At 38.8% G+C, this 22,260-nt stretch overlaps 1 protein-coding gene across 1 annotated transcript in view; it reads right to left on the reverse strand.

The window, feature by feature from the left end:
* Positions 1-19,753, reverse strand: part of kansl1b (KAT8 regulatory NSL complex subunit 1b) — a 42,234-nt gene extending 22,481 nt beyond the window's left edge. The window contains 2 exon segments of the mRNA XM_056752583.1: positions 6,173-7,466; positions 19,263-19,753. Coding sequence (XP_056608561.1) covers positions 6,173-7,377 — 1,205 coding nt within the window. The 5' untranslated portion in view covers positions 7,378-7,466; positions 19,263-19,753.
* Positions 19,754-22,260: the final 2,507 nt, after the last annotated feature.

Consider the following 22,260-nt stretch of genomic DNA (forward strand, 5'->3'; position numbering starts at 1 on the left):
ACCAACACTAAAAGAAAGCAGAGACACTGTGTTTCCTCCACAGCATAGCTCAGCAACTCAGGAATTCATATTGTGGTCCCGAGACAATGTCCAAAAACAATAAGATTATCTGCCTCACATTAGTGCTGCTTCCTGATCAAACACACAAACACCTCATCCTAGGACTAAGGTCTATCCAAGTTTTAGGATTAAATGCATTTTATGGGTTAAGGGAATACAGGTCAACTGCAAGTCTGACAGTCACTCACACAAACAAACCTGCTGAACAACGAAACAAACATTATTAACTAGAAAAAGTCAATTCTACTCCAACACATTACATTTATTCATTTGGCAGAGGCATCCAAAGCGAGAGCATATAAACATTTTTTCAACACGCTTAACAGTACCGTCAGTTTACAAGGTCATGCTACTAGGAGGATTAAAGATGGAGTAAGAAAAGGAGAGAATGAACAACAATATATACATTTTTTTTTTAGACACCGACAGTTATTGCTTAGTCAAATAAATGCGGAGCAGGTATGTTTTCAGCTGTTTTTTGAAAGTTGTGAAGGATGGTGCAGTTCGGGTGGAGGCTGGTAGTTCACTCCACCACAGGGGAACGGAATGAGTAAAGGATTTTGGAAGCGCTTTGGTGCCTCGCTGTGATGGAACAACCAGGCGTCTCATTTTCAGACCGAAGATGATGGGAGGGGATGTAGACCTGGAGTACAGAGTTAAGGTAAATGGGCAAATTTTCGGTTGTCGCTCTGAACGCCAGTTTCACAGATTTAAACTAGATGCGGTCGGCAACTGGCAGCAAGTGAAGTGAAATCAGGAGGGGTGTTACATGGGTTCTTTTAGGCTGATTGTAAAACAGACACGCAGATGCATTCTGGATCATTTTCAAGGGCTTGACTGCTTTGGTTGGAAGGCAAGCCAGTAGATAGTTGCAACACAGAAGATAAAAAAATCTAATGGCCTCAGTTTTCAGTGATTTGTTAGAGAACTTAGAATAGTTTTAACTGTAAACATGAGCATTAAAAATGAAAACGATTATTTACATTATCCTCTCCAAAATGATGTCATTGAAAAGAATCATAACTCTGAAAGACATTGATTTGTCTCAAAAGTTTTCTCTCTAACCTTGCTAAAAAAATATAAGAACTCATTTGACCAAGTGGTTGAAAGAGAACAAAGACACGACTCCTTTAGCTATAATCTCTTTTTAGCCAAATCATGTGCAGCAAAGCAAACTCTGATTGGTCTGTCGGTCACATGACATCATAATGCTTGTAGTGATGAGTCATACTTCTAAATCTCCACGTGCTAGCCACGTCACTTTCATCAGCCATGACCCACACAAGCACAAAGGTACAGACAAACCCTGTTCCGTGAACTATATAAAAGATCCCCCCATATTTCAGTACAGAAGACAACTCAGGCCAAAGCAAGGCAAGACATTTTTAATGGGTTGATTCACCCAATATGCCATACATTCACACGGCCGGGCACACACACACACACACACACTCGCACCCTTCACAGAGGAGTTCTTTCATTATGGGCCAGGCACTGCGGGTGCTGCCAAGTTCAGATGATAGCTAGCTATCCCTAGAAAATATGAGAAGAACCCTGTGCTGTTGGTACAAGTCTACCTTAATATAAAGAAAAAAAGAAATGCAAAAAGACCCTATGAACACAAAATTAAATGTTCAGATGGATTTACAGAATAAGTGCACTGTAGGACCACCATACTGATCTCTGGACAGCTACTGCTCAGTGAACATCTGACGGTGGAAAAAGAAAAAAAGTCTTTACATGGTTTCCACGGAGATACTCTGCCACCGCCAATAAAATACAAGAGTCGGTGGGCTGCATCATGCAGTCCAAAGGGTAAAAGGGCAGATTTAGCTGCTGGCTTTTTCAAAGCAGAGCTGATGTTTAAAAGGATGGCCCTTAAATATTCATCCGAGACTTGATTTAACGCTTCCCCACTAATGGTTAAGATGCATAATCAAGCAGAGAAACCGCTTGCGTGATCAGGAACAAATGAAATATTTTACAATTAGCATTAGGATGGACGGATGAGGAAAACTGCTCAGAATATACAGACAATGTCAAAAAAAGAGAGCGGAGAACAAGGAATGGCACTTATTGAGGATCAAACATCTTTTCTGTATACAAACCTTTATGTTTCATACCAAGATAGATTACGCTATACTCTTGTAGACAAAAACAAAGAAAACAGAGAGCACAGGGAACAGAGCACAGCTGGGTATGCCCTTTAAAAATCAGTCAGTCAAACCCTCTGCTGCTTACTGTGGGTGACTAGTCGCGGTCAAGACCTACAGAGAAACCCTCGGTGCATCTTCTTCTGAACTACAGCTATAGTGAATGCACGCGGACATGCGTTTCTGCTGTCTAAGAGATTGTTGTTCTCTTACACTTGCGTGTTCCGGAAGCCACAGTTCCACTATATAACACCTCACACTTCCTGTACATGCTAACGTAGGCTGATCGGCACAAAATCAAAAGCTACGTAACACCTTAAACTGTACAACACTTTTGCATCGGTCAACTGGATCAGGTGGGGATTTAACTCAGAAACTCCATTTGTAAGTTCAACAATATATACATTGAGTTCAATGCATCTCCACTGAAGATACTCCATCAACACATGTAGAAAATGCTGTACTTATGCAGTACTGCAGGCACAAACACGCATTAGCACATGCACACATGGAACAGGTGCAGCCACAGGACTGTGAAGGGGATGCAGTCAATTTTCCTGGAGGGGGTTGTATTTAAAGGGTCTTGAAACCCCCCGTCATCGCTTGCTCACACCACAGATTAGGAAAAGGGCTCAAGGAATGGGCGTGGATAACTGGAAAGGCGGGAGATTAGAGAGACAGGGTCTGGTGCAGTCTATTAAAGACACACACAAAACAAAGATGAAAGCCATTGTCATCAAGTCCTATATTCAAAAATAACGTCTTGCGTCGAATACAGCCTATCACAATTTGATTTCGTTAAAAATATATAATTAACAAAATCTTTAATGTATGTATAAAACATCTGAAACATCAGAGTGAGCACATAAGCTAACATGACTCATCTTATTTAGTTCAGCTGTGGACATCAAAACAACCAGAAGGAATAACATGTTTGTAAAAGGAGCTACACACATATGCTAGACCAAAACAAAGCTTACAATTCAACTAACAACAAACGATTCAACAAAGCAAGTGAGAGCATTAGCCTTGTGGGAACCATAAACATGGATTGAACCTGTAATGCACACTATTCACTACAGAGGAAAAAACAAAAGCAGAACATCTGGACACCAATTTGTTAGTCTTAATTGACAGAAACATTATTAATATGTTTATCTCCTGACACTGGAGTGGGAGTGTTCTACCCTAACCATATTACAGCTTCTGGTTTTTAAGAGAAATCTCTAAACTATATAATTTGAAGAAGAGGCCGGATGTTCCTCATCAAGGCTATTTCAAACTGTAGGACACCGCAAAAACATTATGGAAGTGAAGATGGACTGAAGGAAACAACAATCAAAACAGAGGGCAAAAAACTTGACAAGCCGGCTGTGTGACCTAGAAGGTTGACTGGTATAACCAGAAACCAGGCTGATTGGGACGACTTCGATAATTCTAGTGCAGAAAAAAATAACATTACATCAGAAATTAAGGTATGGGATGCGTTATTTGTTTATAGTATTATTTTCTATTTAAATTTAATTTGTATTCAACCTAAACGGGCTGCATAAGATAAAAATAAGAGCGATAGACAAGCTTTTTTTACATGATATGACAGTACGGGCACATACACGCTGTTAAAAGACAAAAAGGAAACCGTGTTTCCCAACTATGTGAAAATGAGCAGATTCGAATCCATGCCTGAAAACTAAGGAAGATGCCCCACCCTGACACATACAAGAATGCTTTCAAGAGAGGCAATTGACATACGAAAACAGTCTAGGCTATAGACATGTATCACTTCTCCATCTCCTAAAAACAAACTTGTTTAACCTAGAAAAATATTGGTAAAAAAATATTTACTACATGCTGTTCTGTGTAATTTTTGTATTAGACAGAGCTTTGTAAAAATTGAGGTTGTGGGTGTAAATGAGCACACTTGTCAAAAATATTAAGGTAGCGGATGGTAAAGGGGTCTTAAATTGTGTCAATTTCACTTACTCCAATTCATTCAAATCAGTTCTAGCTGACAGGATTAAAGCACAAACACAATGGGAAGCAACCAGCTGTGAAAGTACATGAAAGCTAAATGTATGTCTCACGCCTGCCCTTCTGGTGTCACGGACTGAGAAATGAGGTTGTGCTTATGTGCTTGTAATGGATGTTAAGCAAGTCTTCATGGAAACTTGTTATTTAGTGGGGTTTTGTTCAATGAGGGACACAAACACATGGACAACCAAGTGTCACAAACATTATACATTGAAAGCCTTTGGCAAACCGGGTTAATTATTAAAGGTTGTGTTAACAGTGATTGAACACTTTCAATCTGAAGTAGGGGAACCATTTACAGCTTCTTGTTTCTTACAAACCAAAATTAAACTTCGATTAAAACTTCGATTGAACCCAATAATGAGAAACCTCATGGGACACACGGAGAGCTTCCTGACAGTGAATCTTGAGGACGTCAATCCGAATTACAACCAAAGAATTGAAAACTAATACAAATGACTCACTGTGTAAAGTGGGCTACCTTTGGATTATACCAGAGTCCCTTTTAGCTCACGAACACACTATCCTTAATGGCAGATTCAATAGGATCGACATATAAAAAAAGACAACTTTACAATGATGCTACATTGTGTGGTCCTGGAACTCAGATCCACAAAGACTACCACACAGGAATATTACAATATGTACAAAGAACTAAAAGTCTATGAAAACCTTAATATTATAATAAACATTTGGTCATAATTAGGGTAAGGGTACAGTTGTTCCTTTAAAGGAAGTATGGAGGGCAAACAGTGAAGTTGAAAAATATAAATGCATGAATATGAGCTATGCATCCTTATGTCAACATGCTTGTTCACCATGCTAGCATAATCTGCAACTAAGCCCATTTGTCCTTGCGCAACAGTCATGTGACTGACTGAATGGTGAATGTAGGTTATTCCCTCATGGAGCGATGTTAGCCTGCTTGATACAAACACTACATTTCTGACCCACTGGACCGCTGAGACACTTTCCAACTACAATGATGCAGCAAAACAGGATGAGGGAGTCTGGGGCTGAAGGAATGTTGCTAATGAGCCAACAATTGAATTAATTTAAGTAATGTGTATCTGAATGTTAGATGAAAGTTACAAATTAGAAAGTAAAGTCTTACTGTTGCGACTTATATCATTTTACGATATTTCTATTAATTGGATTTCGGCAGTGGGTTTTGGAAAATAATGCAAATGCTGGCAAACCGGTAAGAAAAACTAACAGGAACAAATATAAAAAACAAACAAACACCAACTTACAATCTTTGCCTTTTATCTGTGCTCTAACCCAAAGGTTAGGATGGGTATAAACAGGCTCTAGAAAGATGGAGAAAGTGTGTGTGCAGATTTAAGGAAGTGACTCACTGCCACACTAAAAGATCATTTGACATCCGAGAGTATTAAACAAGGTTTAGCCCTGGGGAAGGGAATGACTGTCTCTGTGTGTTATATGTGGTTTATATGTGAGTACATGGTCATTTGTCCTTGACAACACACGGCACACCTTCATTATCAAGCAAATTCAAACATTACAAAACAGTCCCACAGTAACGCCAACATAACTTTTTGCTGCGTAAAGCTAATCTACACTGAGAATAAACAGAGCTAATGCCTTTGAGATAAACACTGATCGTGGCAATGTAAACATTTCATTAAATGTGAAAAATGTTTAAGTCAAGAGATTTAAAGTCTGTGCCTAAACATTCAGTAGTATACACTACACTTGAATATTCCCCTTTGACTATAATTCAAAATGTGAAGAATAGCAATACTATTGGATGGCAACCCATATATCAATTGTCCCTACCAATTCTCAGCAAGTAAATGCAAATCTATGAAGGACAAGGATGTACTGCTTACATCAAACATCATCTTCTGCATTACTCCAAATTACAACAGCCTAAGAACAGATAACAACCCAAGGACTACACTTACAAAGGAATGTGCCGCTGTTCGATGTCAACCCGAGCCAGTTCATCTTCCTCCACATCAGTTTCTCCACCAGAGCTGCTTTCCGTGGCATCGGAATCAAAAGCGCTTTCAGCACATCGCAGGTTGGTGGTGCAACTCAGAGACAGTCGTTCCAACTCGGCTGGCATGGAGCCTCCTTTCAGGAAGCGTCCCAGTCCATCCCTCTCCTGAGGAGTGAGGGCATCGTCTCCATGACGCCCCCTAGGCCGTCTGGAATCCAGAGCACCGAGTGTGCTCTCGAGAAGTCCGCCCAACTGGTGCTGCACGTGGCGCTCCACCTGTTTGGCCTGTACCACCTGAAGCCGCTTGCGAAGTCGCCTCAGCCTCGCCTCGATCTCGCCCTGTCTGCTCTGGCTGTGCTGAGTCCGATCACAGAGCTCAACCCCCAGGCCACCCAAAGGATCTTGCAGGGTAGATAGTGTGAGGATTGACACATCCTCGCAGCTTATTGGCGGACAGTCTGAATTTTTTCCCTCTGTGAGGTTGAAGAGTGCAACGGAGGGTGGAGAAGTCGCAGGAGGCTCTCCATTGCTGGGACAGTTCTGGGATACACCTATTAAGGGCTGGTGCTGCTCCGAAACGTCTCTAAGAGGACCGTTCCTGGTCAATCCCCCAGTAGAATTGACAACTTGAGTCTGGTTTGACAAATTCTGCTCAACACCGCGTTGGCCGCCGTTTAAGGTAACACCGTTGTCTCGGTCAGGGCCCGATTTAGTCACTTTCTTTGCCATACCGTTGACAGTGGTGCCTTGGACGGAAGGTGGCCCGCAAGCTCCACCCCCTCCTCCGGCACTCATGATGCTCTTTAGCTGCTCCTCAGAGATCTCCAAAGCCTGGTGCTTTCGCGGTATGAGGCTGGGCAGGATGCCGTGCTTCTGAAGTAGAACACCTTGCAGTTTGAGGGATGACTCTTTAGCAGAAGACACAGGTGTCACATCTGAACAGTGATACGAGGTCACGAGGGGCTTACAGGGACCAGCCCCACGAGCGGGGCGCTCTTCTGAGGCCTTGCGCTTCACAGCGCCGTTACTGGACACGAGGATGTGGCTGCCGGTATCGCTTCCCTCCACGCCACTTGGGGAGAGGGTGGATGAGGGCGGAGCCAGTTTGAAGCGTATGCGGTGAGCTTCGGCCGGCGCGTCGGTCAGAGCGGGCGCCATTGCAGCCATGCAGCACTGGGAGGGGGCGGGCGAGGGGGCCTCTCCCGGTGCTGAGGCCAGCTCCACACCACCCACCTACCGCTGAGCCAGAGGGCAGCCTATGAGAAACACAGGAAACAAATTAGTTCAGCTTTAGCAAACAAAAAACAACAACTCAATTTTGGATTAAGAAACAGACATTAGCATGAACACCAGTCCCATTTAAGTGAATATTGTGTGTGAATTATTAGTAATTTACTTGTTTCTACACCACTAATAAATGTTAAGTGTAAATCTAGTATAACACTAGGGTTGTACGATTAATCAAAAAGAAACCACAAGCGATAAGGCTGCGATGTTTTATGCGCAGCTTGTCACTAAAGTGCGGTTAAATGCAGCTGCATCCGAAAGTCAACAGGCGCTCACACGCAGAATCTCCAACGCTCCAAAGTACCACATGTATAACTAGGAAACTCAACTCTTCCTATCTGGCATCTTTCTAACATGGTTTTTCAAGTCTCAGGTATTTTCATGATAATAAAGAATATTTATAATGACAATGTTTGACGGGTGTTGCTTTTTTTAAATGCATGTTTTAAGTGACTCAAATGCGCAGTCCTTTCAGATGGAGCAGAATTTCCCACTGATCACAGAGCTGTGCTTCACAAACAAGCTACGCATAGGCCTGTGACGATAACCGCATCACCGCAGTAATGAGATGCTGACCGAGGTGTGGAGGTCATCAATATTTAAACTAGCTTGCGATCTGTGTGGACAAAGATTTCCATACATTTTCTATATGTAATAAAATCATTGTCCATGAATTGAAGAAGTGTTATATAAACTGTGACAACTCTAGGGTTTTCTGTAGAGGTAACTTAACCCTGTGGTGACGCAGTTTACATGCATTAAACATAATTGCAGCCTTTGCGATTTCACAATTGCGATAGCCACATCGATTGAAGTACGATTGAATGGGAATTGGGTTTAATTGTGCAGTCCTGTAACACCTCGAAATAATGGCCACTAATATAGATGCAAAACAAATGCATCTATATTAAAATCGCTTTAAAACCCCTACAGAGGCTCAGACAGGACTAAGATGTCATGTTTTCGAGCAGTTTGGCAGTTAAGGGCTACTGTAGAAACAATAAGTAATAAAAACATAACACTTCATTATGTATGGTATTTACAACTCTGAAAACAGACATGTATATTATATTGCCTTTCTGCAAAATGACACCTTGGACCAGTCACAGAACAAAACTGCACAGGGTCAAAATGACTGCACTAATAACTAATATGGAACATGGTATAATTCGGTACAAACACACTATGTGTGTAAGCCATTATTATTAAAGCTTAAAAGCTGATGTACTTTTACTTAAAGGTGCAGTTTGTAAAAAGCGCCGCTGGAGGGTGCACGATCAAAACAACATAGCCGTAGCCGTAGCTTGATGATACTGTGAATGAGCGTGGAATGATTGGATCCGTTGTATGCAACTCCAACAATGATGGCCATCAATCAGATGGGAATGAGAAATCATGTTAGCAGATGAGGTAAAGTTTTACAATTATTGCAAATAATTGTGGTCCATAAATAATTGACTGCTCGAAAAATGTTTGTGGCTTTCTAGACGCTAAACACTACTTCTGCATTTGTCCACGAAACTGTTGTCATGCGGTTTCTATGTCAGTTAAGGCGGTAACAAAGGGGAATGGGGATGTGACGCCATTGACAGGCGACTGCAAAGCCCTGTGTCACTGTTTAGAAGGGCGATTTTCTCTCGATTTACAAGTAGTTGGAAACATTTGAGATATTGCAAGTACTCAGCTGAACAAGACATACAGCACTAGCTTAGTGGTTTTTGGAAATGTTACTGCAAAATTGGTACAAATGGCATCTTTAACAGTTTTGGTGAATATTTGGGAAGACTGGATTATTTCAAAAAGAAAATGTGTTTTTTGAGACCAAAATACTCATTAAAGCTGAAATGTAAATGTATATTTAAAGGTGACCATTATAACAAAAAAAGTAGCCAAAATAAGGGCTGAGCAAAAAACAATAAAAAGTCAATTTTTTAATTGCGGTTGATTTAACATTGATTCTCAAATCCCTGAATAGATCTTTTAATTTTATTTTGCCGCAAGCACTATAAATGAATTAACGTGAATGTTATTGCAACTACTTTCCACTAGATATCACTTTTCTTCTTACAACTGGTGTATGTTACAACATGGAGCATTTCATTCATTCATTGCTTAATTAACATGGCAGGTGCAGGTGTCTCTTTGAATTCAACCTCACCTTCACATAAAGGGCAGCAGTTCATATGATTGCAGCCCCTCTTTACGGCTAATTTGGTGAAATTTCGTTTGTTATATTTTAAATGTAAAATAACCTGACCTGACTGTTCTGTTTCAATATACTTAAGTGTACCCAAAAGTAAAGTTAAATATCAAAGTTAGTGGCTCTTAATTTCTTTTTTTGAATTCACCATTGTAATCTGATGTTTAATAATCTTTTAAAAGACTATATTTATATTTGTTTTAAATATATAATCATTGGGTCGGATCAAGAATCGAAAGCTTGTGAATCAGAAATCGAATCGAAAAAAATCAGAATCGATACCCAGCCCTAGCCAAAATGCTTTCCTTTAACACCAAACCACAACATTAGTTATGCAGAAACTCGGTGGACAAAATCTTAGAAAGTACTGTAGCAAGGACTTTTTGTTTTAACTAACCAGCAGCTAATCTGTATTTTGCCGACGTCTCCAGAAAAGTCTTCCAATGGATGTTTACTTGGCATGTGCATGTAAAATAAATAAGTGGAGGAGTGTTTTGCCAGTTCATCCCTTAATTGTTTTTTCTCCTTGGGTTTTATTTCACAGCCTGACTTGTACAATAACTCATATACTGAAGGTTTACAATCATTATGTGAACAGAGACAGACCCACATAAAAATACTATCTGAACAAAAAAAAACAGCATCTAAGGTGCCATCCACACAGAGATGTGTGTAGCTGTATATGTAAATATTTTGTATCGTATCGGCGATTCGTCCACACAGATCCGACGTTTTGGGAGTCTGAAACGGCTATTTTTTTTAAACCAGGTCCCAGAGTGGATAGATCTGAAAACACCACCCTTGCATTTAATGTCTACAGCCTATCCGTGTGTATTTTGAAACGATGATATCATCATCCCAGCGTGTGAAGTTTAGGCGCATGCTCCAATTCTTCTTCTTTGTTTTAAGTGCATCACTGTGGCATAATTAAAGCGCAACATACTGATTTGGCAGGTAAAGAAATTGTCACTTTATTTGTGGGCAGGGTCATTAAAAACAGAATGAAAAACATGTATGTTGCGTGCAATTCCCTAAAGACTAGATTACATAGTCGGGAATATATAGGTTCTTTGATAAGGTTACTTACAATACGTAGGCCTACGTAGCAACGTAACTTGCGTGATGTCCCAAACTGAACACATTACGCAAGCGCCAAGCAGCTCCCGCCACCAGCCACAACAACAAAAGAAATTGAGAAATAAAAGTGCAGGAAGACGAGGTGCGGGATAAATTATGGTCTGGAATTTACATCATTAAAAGAAAAAGAAGGTTTGGGAACGGTTCTCAGTAATAGTTGCAGCAGGAGACACCAGCATATCGGCATAAAATAACAGCATATCGGCTACGTGAAGTTTCTATGGTTCATACGCGTATGTTGCTGCCAGTTTACAGGGCGACATAATCTAATGGCTGTTTCCAAGCACTTTTAGGCTGAAATAAAGTCTGTTTTCATTTACATTACAATGCCAAGTATGTTTTTTTATGGTCGTGGGTGAGGGCAGGTTGTAAAAATAGATCTAGTGGTGCAGTGCGGGCTGGGGAGGGCCGTTTTGTTAATTGTTTACCATAATTAAATTTGTAGGCTTAGATTAAAAATGGAAAAGAGAGTAGAAAGACTTCCTGTGAAGTGACATATTAGGGATGTAACAATTACCGGTTTAAAGGTTTACCATGATAACTTACCGCATCATAATTTAATTACTATTAAACCGTACTAGTGTTACGTGATCTTCTGAACCGTGTTGTTTATATGAAAATCTGATTTAAAGTTGTTTAATCTGAACTAGGAATCGTTTACCTCACGTCCCCAACATGCCATGACTAATATGTTATTTATTTGATGCAAATCAAAAAAAGAACATTTACAGGTTAACTCGATATTAAATTTGATTTACAATTACTTTTTGATATTTCCAGAACATTTAATTAGTTAATTAGAACATTTAATAGTTAATAAGACCGTGAAAATATTGATAATTGTGAAAATGTTGTTCACTATAACTGTTATCTGAATTTTTCACACCATTACATCTCTATATACTGTGCAGTGTCATCAAGTCTATTTGTTAATCTACATTTACTTTTACACTTAGTCATTTAGCAGACGCTTTTATCCAAAGCGATTTACAAGTTGGGTTAACAATGGAAGCAATTGGGTCAAACATTAGGACAACAAGAAGCATACGAGCATAAAGAGGTCTCACAAAGCCTACTAGAGCTTACAGAGCCAAGTTTAGTTTATCTAAGCATGCTTTTTTATAAGTAGAAAATATATGTGTATTTTATATGTAGAAAAGATATAGAAATCAGAAATGATCAGTCAGGTGCAGACGGACCTGAATGATCTTTCTTCTGAGGAACACAAAAGACAGTATTTTGAGAAATGTGTTGGTGGTTTTGTGTCCATACAATGGAAGTCAATGGAGGCCATGTTGTTTGGTTACCAACGTTCATCAAAAGATCTTCCTTTGTGTTCTGTAGAAGACACAGTCAAATAGACTTGGAATGAGACAAATTAGTCAAGCACACGCTCGTAACTGAGACATTTTAGTAAATTACCCAACATTCCTTATCTGTTTTTAACCAATGTGGCTGTAAACAATGACCTATCACAGAAGAAGCTGTCAAATGATCTGCTTCATTTACTGTGATAACCACCCTCTTTCACACTTGTTAAAATATTTGAAGGTCAGAAACAACTATTTTAACGATTCCCCAGCATTAGAGGGATGAAGAAACGTTTCCCTGGTGCCCGCCACACTCAAAACTGAAATTTGCATTTGGACACTCATTTATAGAGCATAACTATTCTTAGGCATGGTGAGCATGTCACAGCCAACCAGTGACTCTTATTTTCCCAGGATAATGTTTTATCCTGAGCAAAGCAGGTGTGTAATTACACTTACCCACTCTCAAAAGCATTACAAACACTGACCTCAGCACAGCCTATAACTTTAACATGTTTGTTTACATGCAAGCATATGCCAGACACAGTGCCGTCTTAAAAAGAGACATGAGGAGTACTTAAAGATCTCATGTTGACTAGAAAACTTCTAGGCAAATGCTAAATGACAGGAAATTCTCCATGTTACAAAATGTGTAATTTTATGGTCTCCTGTTAATTTGATCTGAATAAAATCACTGGCTAAATTAATTAATTTATAAGAAGCCAACAATGCAGAACTGACTAAATATGTACAGACACAAAACTCTGACCTATAAAGCACAACCCTGTTAATCTACAGCCTCATAATCATTCATCATGATTATAGTGAAAAACATTATCATGAATTTCAGTATTATCACTGTTTTGTTAAACGGTGCTGGAAATGTCCAAAAAGTACTGATACCTAGTTTTATATTGATGTGACTTGTTAAAAGCACATTTAGTCATAAACAAAAAATAAATAATATTAATCGTAGCAAAATGGGGTTTAAAAAGTTTATCATGTTCAGGTTGAAAAAAACCTTACGTAAATCAGACATTTAAACACAACACAAATGAGAAAATCATCTGTTGAGTGTAGTCCGGTGTACTTTAGGATCCAGGAGACACCTGCAGTCCTAAAAGTGATTGCCAAAGAAACGAGTTGGACAGAGCTTTAAAATCATCATTGTTTATTTTGCACTCCTGACATAAATGAACGAAACGCTGTTTCATAATGCGTTGGCTTTGCTTTTGCTAACTTTGGCTGACACTGGACAGTAGTTACTGTTAGTAACTTTGAGTTGGTACGGTTTAATGATAACAAAAATATGACATGTTTTTCCTAACCGTTGCACGTTTTCATCTTATCATAAAACTCGTAGTCGTTACATCCCTATTCCTGATTTTTCACAACTTTCACACGTCTTGGCATTCTAGCAGTCTTTTACATTGACTTCATGCCAATCCTGAGGTTTATATGCGTTTAAATTGAAAAGACACTGGACTGGAATTGCCACAATCCACGCAGAAATTATAACTAAAGGCAAAACTGGGGTGATCTCAGTTTTTTTCTGCAGCTGTATATAAAAAAGTGCAGTGCACTTTATCCCCCATTAGCTTGTATACTGTCTTACTGTAATACCACAATACGTACCAATCACTGAACACTACACACATTATGTGTACTATTATGTGCACACATTATGTGTATTATTTGCTGCATTGTAGTTATATGTCAATTATGTGTCATCCATTATACTATGGTTAAACACTTGAACAGAAATGTTTATTGTGTAAATGTGTATAGGGAAAGTATTATCATTTTTTGTAACAATTCTGTCTCATATCTGTCATACTTCCGTGTTGGTCGGAACTGCACCCAATTTTTTCACCTACTGTTGCACTTGTGTATATGGTTGAGTGACAATAAAAGGGATTTGATCAATCAATTTAATATTATTAACCTGCAGACCCATTTACAACAAAAGATTGCAGGTTAATGTGAACTGTTCAAAGTTCTCACACTGGCCAGATAATAAGGAAGCGACGACAAGTGCGCTTCTGAATGTGTAAATGTGGGTGTGTGAGAAAGATGTTTTATGTGCTTTAGGCCAAAAGGAAGGTAGGTGAACTTTAAATTCTGGTTTAAAATGAACCTTACCCAACTGTCTGTGATCAAGAACACTCAAGCACACCTGGTCTGATAAACAACAGCACAGGTCACTACTTATTTGTACTGCAATTATTCAGCTACCTCATTCTCTTAAGAAGACAGTAATCTACAAAAAAATCAACAACAAGGAATTTTCAACTTCAGAAGTACAAGGGCAACTCAACTTTCTCATGGAAACTGGAAAGCTTTGATTTCTCCCAAATGGTATGGAAGTATTCCCAGCTGGGGGAATTTACTTACAGAGAATGAAAAAAAAAAAAAACATTTTATTAAGTAAGGCTTAAAGCGATAACCCTGCTCACAAAAGTAAAGCTATTGTCTGGAAAACAGTCACTCCTAAAAAAAAATACAGCGGCAGGTTACTTTCCAAAACACATCAAACAGGTGGTCCTGTCACACAACCAAACCGATTCTTTTCTCTGCTCCAAGTTAGGACTGAACGATTTTGAAAAAAAAGTATCTAATTGCAATTTTTTTAACCAATATTGCGATTGAATATGCGATTTTTAAACACTTTTCTTCTGTGTTATTAAGTAAAGTAAATCAATCAATTATGGCACAACATGAGACAGATAAACTATAGGCCAGGCTCAGGGTCATGACATAAAGCAAATAAGCCAAATAAGCTTGGTGTTACATGAAAGTCAATAATCACAGAAACTAAAGTGAAGATTTCATAAATATAAAACAAAACTGGGGCTTTAACAAACTCAGTAATTTGATAATGCAGAGTCACTGTAATAAACGTATGACAAACATGTTGATTGCACTCAAACGCTGTCTATTAACTTAATAGACAATCTTTAAGTAAAATATAAATTATAAATATCTGAATTATCCTATATATTGTCTTTTATTATTGTGTAAGTGCTGCATGACGTTAATAGTCTTGCACCTTTAGGTAGCATTATTGTTAGCACACACAATACTAAGGTTGGGTATCGTGTGGATTTTATCAATACCAGTGCCAAACAGATACTTTTAAAACAGTACCGTTGCCTAAATGGCTTCTTTTAAAATAGAGCCACAAAACACTGGTGGATCACATTAAAAAACAATATATTAAATTAAAAAAAATTGTTAAACATTTGTGAATTTGTTGTGAAAGGTTTTAAGTGAATGTGAAATGATCATGGACACTGACATTGAAAGATGATATAGTGTTTACTGTCTTCCTTGTTTACCCAGCTACAACTAAATTCTCACCATAGTTGTATTAAATATGGGCAGAAAATGCATTGAATACATCAACAGATTAAGTCTATTTACAGAGAGCCTTCTAGGCTACATTACATGTGCATTCTTTTACAACAGACAGCAAGTATAAGGAATAAGTATAAGTATATGCCTAAACATTCAGTCAGCGTAAAAAGCTAGAGATCAGATTGATGGATGCTATAAGGTTTTAGCACTTTCACTGCTGTGTCTCACTTGTCAAATGCGTTACAGTGTTAAGAACCAGCTCCAAGCTTCATTGATTTTAAACGCATGCAAAAAAAATATTGTGATCGCTTGCATTACGTACGCGTCAGGTTCATGTCAAATTAATGCTAGTTTCCCTTTAAAACTTGCCTAATGCGGTGGTTGATTAATGCTGAACTCGCCGAGATGGAGGGAGAGCGCCCACTAAAACTGTCTGTCACTATGGTGAATCCAAGGGTCATGCGAATTCCAATCCGTGGGGCAAGTGCGTTCTGTCAAACCATAATATAGGATGTGTTGAATTTGTATTCTCGGCAAATGTCTCAATTGAGGGTTCAAGTCAGGATTTACCTGGCACCGAAATGAATCCTCGAAATCTGTGTTTTTATTCTATCCAGTTACATACCGGATACATACGTACCGGTTCCAGATTGATGGAAGATTTCGGTAACCAACCCTACACAATACCTGACACTTGCGCAGCATCATCCACACAAAACAGCCAAAATAGTCCGTACACAATGGACTGTTCCTCTTTTACACTAAAGTTTGCACAGTGCCACGTTCTGTCGAGCAAGAGGCCATAGTACAACAGGTCAATGTACAAATTCATTATTTAAATGCAGATGCACCAGAAATGCGCTTAAATATAAAGGTGCAAAAGTGGTGCAACACGCTCTTCGGCCGCGGCTATGGCTCGAATACAGACGGCCGGCAAGCACGCTGAAACGGAGAGTGATGTTTCGGAAAAAGCCGCGTGCAACGCATTTTTATGATTTTGAGATAGCACTGGTCAGCTACGAACAGGGTCGCATAAAACTGTACATCCCCAAAATGAATCACATCGAGATTTAATCGCAAATGCAATTAATCGTTCACCCCTACTCCAAGCTATATGACCCAGAGAGTCTCCACGCATCAATATGAACTTCAAGGAGATGATCTATCTTGAGGCTTCCAGACAGTGTTTGTCATTAGATGGCACTTTCACTTTTTGTTTTAAAACCCCATGGGAGAATGTTTTGAGTGGAAATTGTACTCGTAGAGAATTTTAAATAGAGACCTCATTTTTAAATAGAATAAAGCTTTGAGGCAATGGAGCCAAAGTTAGAGTAAAAACAAAAGACAGCAGTTCAGGTGACCTCGATTTATACCTTAAACTGACAATAACATTAAGTTACTTAAAATTGTAAGTGTGTGTCAATATTCAAACAGAGCAAAATAGCATAACACAAAGTCTTGATTTAAATGTCTCAAAGCAATCAGTCCTTGTGTTTCAGTTCTCTTTAGATTCAATGGGACAACCTTTAAAAATGTGGGAGCCAAGAATAACAATTTCATGCAGCTGGAACGGTGAGAACGGTGTCAGCCCACACAAAAAGGCTGGCCTATATCATATACGTGAAATAAATGTCCATAAATTATAAGATCTACATGAGGGACAAACAAAAAGTTATTGCACCGTCTAAATGGGCTAAAGGTCAAAGTGTTCTATCAAAGAGCACCTAATATGATCTGCATATATGCTGCACATACAAAAAAAAACTCAATATTGGAAGGTCTTCACCTTGAAAAAAAGAAATAAATTGTGTTAATGTGTTACGTAACAGCTCTTCCGGTAAGAAAGGGATGTAGGACAATGATATATCTATGGAATGAAAAGCAATACACCAGCTTAGTCATTGTCCCCATGAGACTCCCAAAACGTTCGACATACAAACATCACTGATTCAATATGTTTTAAAAACTACTCCACTGTAATTAAACATCCAAAACAGACTTTTAATAAAGAACACAATAGATCTAAAACCAGGAAATAAAAGGCGAAAAGGGACAAAAAGCACTTCAAAAGAGAGAGACAATTTCCCATCAGGGATCAATACAGTATCTGTCTATCATAGGGTGGGGGGGGACGTTTGGTTCTAGGAAAGTCTTTGTTTCAACCATGTGATGGGACCACTTAACCTCAGAACAACAGGGTTTCAGGAAGACCAATAGGCCTTAAAAAATTCTAGCATAGCGGCCAATATATGTATTTTTTGGATACACGATGTGTAACGTATTTGCATATTTTAACGTTTTATAAATATGCCAGGGGCTAAGCATGGACGAGATAAAGCCAAATATCTCATGCAAGGTATACAACAACTCAATTGTGTCATGAATTGCGAACAAAAGAAAACGAAATTCAAGAAGCGGTGTGTAAAACGTAAACATCACGTACAAATGCGGAACGTTTTATTTGGTCTGAGATCAACCGCGTGGTTGAAAAATAAGCAACGTAACGCATTATATAATGGAAAAGTACAGCTTGTTAGACTAACCACAGGTTGAGCAGGTTAATGTTCTATTAAACATAAAGACCTTTGCTGTCCACAGCGAGCCAAAATGCTGCGCTTAGTATGAATAAACCTTCAGATTATATAAAAATAGATGTTGCGAGGAGTTTAAGGACATAAAAATCGACCGTGGGATGCGTTTTAAACCTTGCGAACAACATATTCAAACAGCATTATGGAATCTATGGACGTTTGTAGGTTGTAGACACTATAGTTGCCTTATAACTTAAGGCATTAAAGAATAATAATATGTATATAAATCCATGAGGCAAATAAATTACTGTTCATTTTGGCAGGCCGAGAGATTAACCCGGCCATATGGGGAAAAACAACCAAATATTATGTAATGCAGATAGTTATGGAAACTCCCATGTGCTCAACGTAAAAGTTCTAACTGTTTACCGCCCGGTTGCATCATGTTAGCAGTCACATGCTTGTATTTAATGCTCATAAACAGGAAATGAAATATACATATGGTGTACTCTCTTTAACGAAGGCGGGGAGATATGGCGCTTTGCAAAAAAATAGACGAAATATGTAGTTGTGGCTAAATGTGGCGCCTTAAAGGGCCAGTGCGTCCTCGTTGTATTATAATCCATCTCTGTATTACTGTAACCACATATAACGCGTGGCTGTGAACATTTTGGGCCAAAATCCACATAAAACGTAACCGAAAAGACATTCATACGATCTAACGAAAACCCTGATCTAGATGCAGCAGACAGGCGCAAAGCCGAAGCAGGATATACTGCGCACCCAACCCTTGATCGCACACACTGCATGTGTTAAGCTCCTCGAGTCTCAATGCAAAATATGCAAAACCCGCTCAGTGAACTAGTAAACTTGTCTGATCGCGACATGCCTATACGTATTTACCTTCTAACGTAACGTGCTCTGGAGAGTTGATAGACACGTATGATTATGTATACTGGCCGGGCTGATTTTGCAACCTTGATGGTCTGACTTTCAACACCGCCTACTTCACGGGTTGTACTAGAACAAACCGTGGAAAATAACTCGCGTTACCCGAACGAAAAGCGCCTTTTCTCGCAGTCCGATTACCGACGCGTTCGTGGAGTTAAAACGCCCTCCGCGTGCACATTTTCACCGCACGTCGATTTAGTGCATAATTGCATTAAAAATGTCCGAAGTTGCCTCATACTACCGAGTTTTAAACTAACAAAGAGAAAAGGAGGAACCTACCACGTGATGAGTAGCCGATTCTGTGGGGAAATTTACGTAATAAATCCCCGGGCTTAAGAATTATAGTAAAAAAAATAAACGACAAAAGCAATTATCCAGATCCAGATTCCTCTGTTGCACGTTCAGGTGGAAAAATCCCCGGCCTCTCGCGCGCTCCGGTGTTCGGTAACCCCCCTCCTCTTCCTCCTCCTCCCACTCCTCCGGGCTGCGTTTAGGAATCACGAAATGGGCGAAAGAAACGGGGGCAGTCGAGCTACAGGAGGCCAGTCGGCTGTTTTTAATCGCCCCCGAAAAAGCCACGAAAACCGACTGAAATGTATCCTTTTCCGGTCGTTCAGTCGGCGCAATCCCGTTCCTCCTGTTCCGAAAAACCTTTCGTGTTCGATTTTGGCGGCGTAAAGTCCGGTTTATCCGTTTTTATTGTTGCAGTTTGAGGGGGAAGCAACGAGCTGGGAAAATGGCGGCTCGCTCCTCTCCCTCTGATTGTGAGTCTGACAAACAGAAAGAAGCAGAGCGGCGCAGTGGCGGGAGAGTGCAGCACTACTCAGACTGACCACTAGAGGCACACGGCTTCCTGTCGTTAATCTATGAGGACACTAAGGGGCGCCGCTGTTGTACAATATTTAATAAACAAATCCATGCAGACAAACAAACTCTAAAAACATTTTAATTAAGTGTGATTGAAGTAAAGTTTAACTATATTAAAGTTCAAAGCTTTAAAATATTTATTAAAAAAAAATCAATACAGTAGGCAGCAGCAACATAGTCCTGTGAACGTTTCTAGAAAGTGGCTCTATAATAATAATCCAGCAGAGGGAACTCGAGGCCGACACTGCAGCACCACCAAGGGGCCTACAAGCTGTTCTAAAGTGCCAAAGGCACAGAAGTTTTAGTTGACTGCAATACAAATTACCATAAAAAGTGTCATTGCACTGGCATGGTAATACAATTTCAATACTGAGTTTATACTTACTGGCTTGCAAATAACACATAAACACATATAAATGTTATAAAGGTACCATGATTAACAGAATGTAAACATGTGTCAAAAACAGGCTTCTATAACTTAAAGTTTAGGTATTATGAAAACTAGTTTACAACTTCCTGTTGCCAGAGCCACCATGATTGAAAAAACAGCACCATCTATTGCACAAAACGAGAACTCTTTTATATCTACCTTTTTTGTGTCAGTAGATGTTTAATTTATACTTACTATATACACTTACTGTAGAAATGACTAAACTTCTCGAATTTTACACATTCTCACTAATGGGTTATATTTCAGTTGTTTTTAAATGTATTAAAATGAATGCAAGAAATTACTTACAACTGCGTTTGATTCACCTTAAAGATGCTTGGTCTCAGTCCAAACCGACAGCTTACTGGAATAGCCATTATTATCCCAAATGAAATCGACTAACTCCAAAACCAACCAATCTGTGGTCAAGTCTTCAGCCTGAAAAAATATATATTAAGAGTTAGCATTTGCATATTTAATGCATTTTTTATTTTACATTTATTCTTTAGGTATATCATTATTTAACATGTTTTCCATTTGTCTAAATGACCCACAAATATGTTTTGACGCTTTAAAATAAAGACATCAAAGATTTTTACGAATAATAAAAAGGTTTCAGAGAATGAAACCTAATTACAGTAACGTAAACACTCATCTATGAGACTCAAAGGTAAATGTATTAATATCATCACTTTGGGGAGACAGCAGTAGTAAAAAAAAGTAGAGCTTTAAAAAAATGGTAAAAGTAATTAAATAAATCTTTACCAAAATAATAAACAGCACGAGGACGTTTGACGGAGCTAAAAGCGGTGTTTAAAAATCAAGTGAACCATTCAGCTGAACAACATTTTATAAATAAGTGTTGTCTAGGTAGGCAGATCCTTAAGTTTTAGAAGCCAGTCACGGCTTCAGCAAGTTTAAATAAAATAACCAAAAACCTGCCGAGAAAACAAATAACAGATTAGAAATGAGAATATAGTTGTTTATATCCATCAGATAGGTCCAATAAAGGCCTAATATTAATTAATTTAGTCATAAGCGGCCTAATAAGTGAAGGTTTAGCATGCTAACATCATCAGCTGATAGACGCCGCTCTATAACTGCCTTTTTTACATCACCATTCACATCTTTAGCACGAATTCAAATGGCAAAAAAATCAGGCGTTCTCATTTCTAACTATATATATAAAATAAGATTTTAGAGTTGTTCTGAGTTCACGTAAAGGTTAATTTTGAGGAACTGGGTTATATATATTTGCACCCAAACAATTTTTGGCCTGTTGACTGCAACCTCCGAGATGAAATTACTTTGTCATAATGTCTACCGCTCACATAATGACAGGAAAAATAAAACGCGCTTTCCTTTACGTCTATTTGAACGTTTTACGTTGTAGGCAGTAATTTTTCCCATTCAGAAATGACTAAATTAAGTACATTTTACATGATAGAGTACAGAATTCACGTTCACTTACCTGCACAGATCAACCAGACTTAAGCCGGAAATACCGCCCCATTTCAACCTGTGATTGGTCGACGGGCGAAAAGACGGCCGCTGATTGGTCGATTTATATGTTGTTTATTTATTTATTTATTTGCGAGAGACGGGGTAACGAGTGAAAGTATATAAATGTTACTTTGCAAAGGAGTTGCTCTTGTTTACTTGTTTTAGGGCATTGAATACATGTTACAATATACATAGACACGTATTGGGTGATGTCACGTTTAAACCTACAAGCCGATTGTAACTTAGCCCAATGTCACATTTTGGTTTGTTGTCATTCTTTCATACGGGTTCATAAATGACACCTAAAGCATATTACACGAAACTGTTGTTATTATTGTTGCTGTATACATGGAAGCACATAAATAACCTTCTCTAATCTTGTATACTAACGCGAAATTATTTGTTTTGTCTTTATAATTTGACACCCTCTATACTCGATTACAAGTGAGAATAGGCTCTAAATATAAAAGCTGCAAA

The sequence above is a fragment of the Triplophysa dalaica genome, chromosome 7 (assembly GCF_015846415.1).
Source record: "Triplophysa dalaica isolate WHDGS20190420 chromosome 7, ASM1584641v1, whole genome shotgun sequence".
NCBI lineage: Eukaryota > Metazoa > Chordata > Actinopteri > Cypriniformes > Nemacheilidae > Triplophysa > Triplophysa dalaica.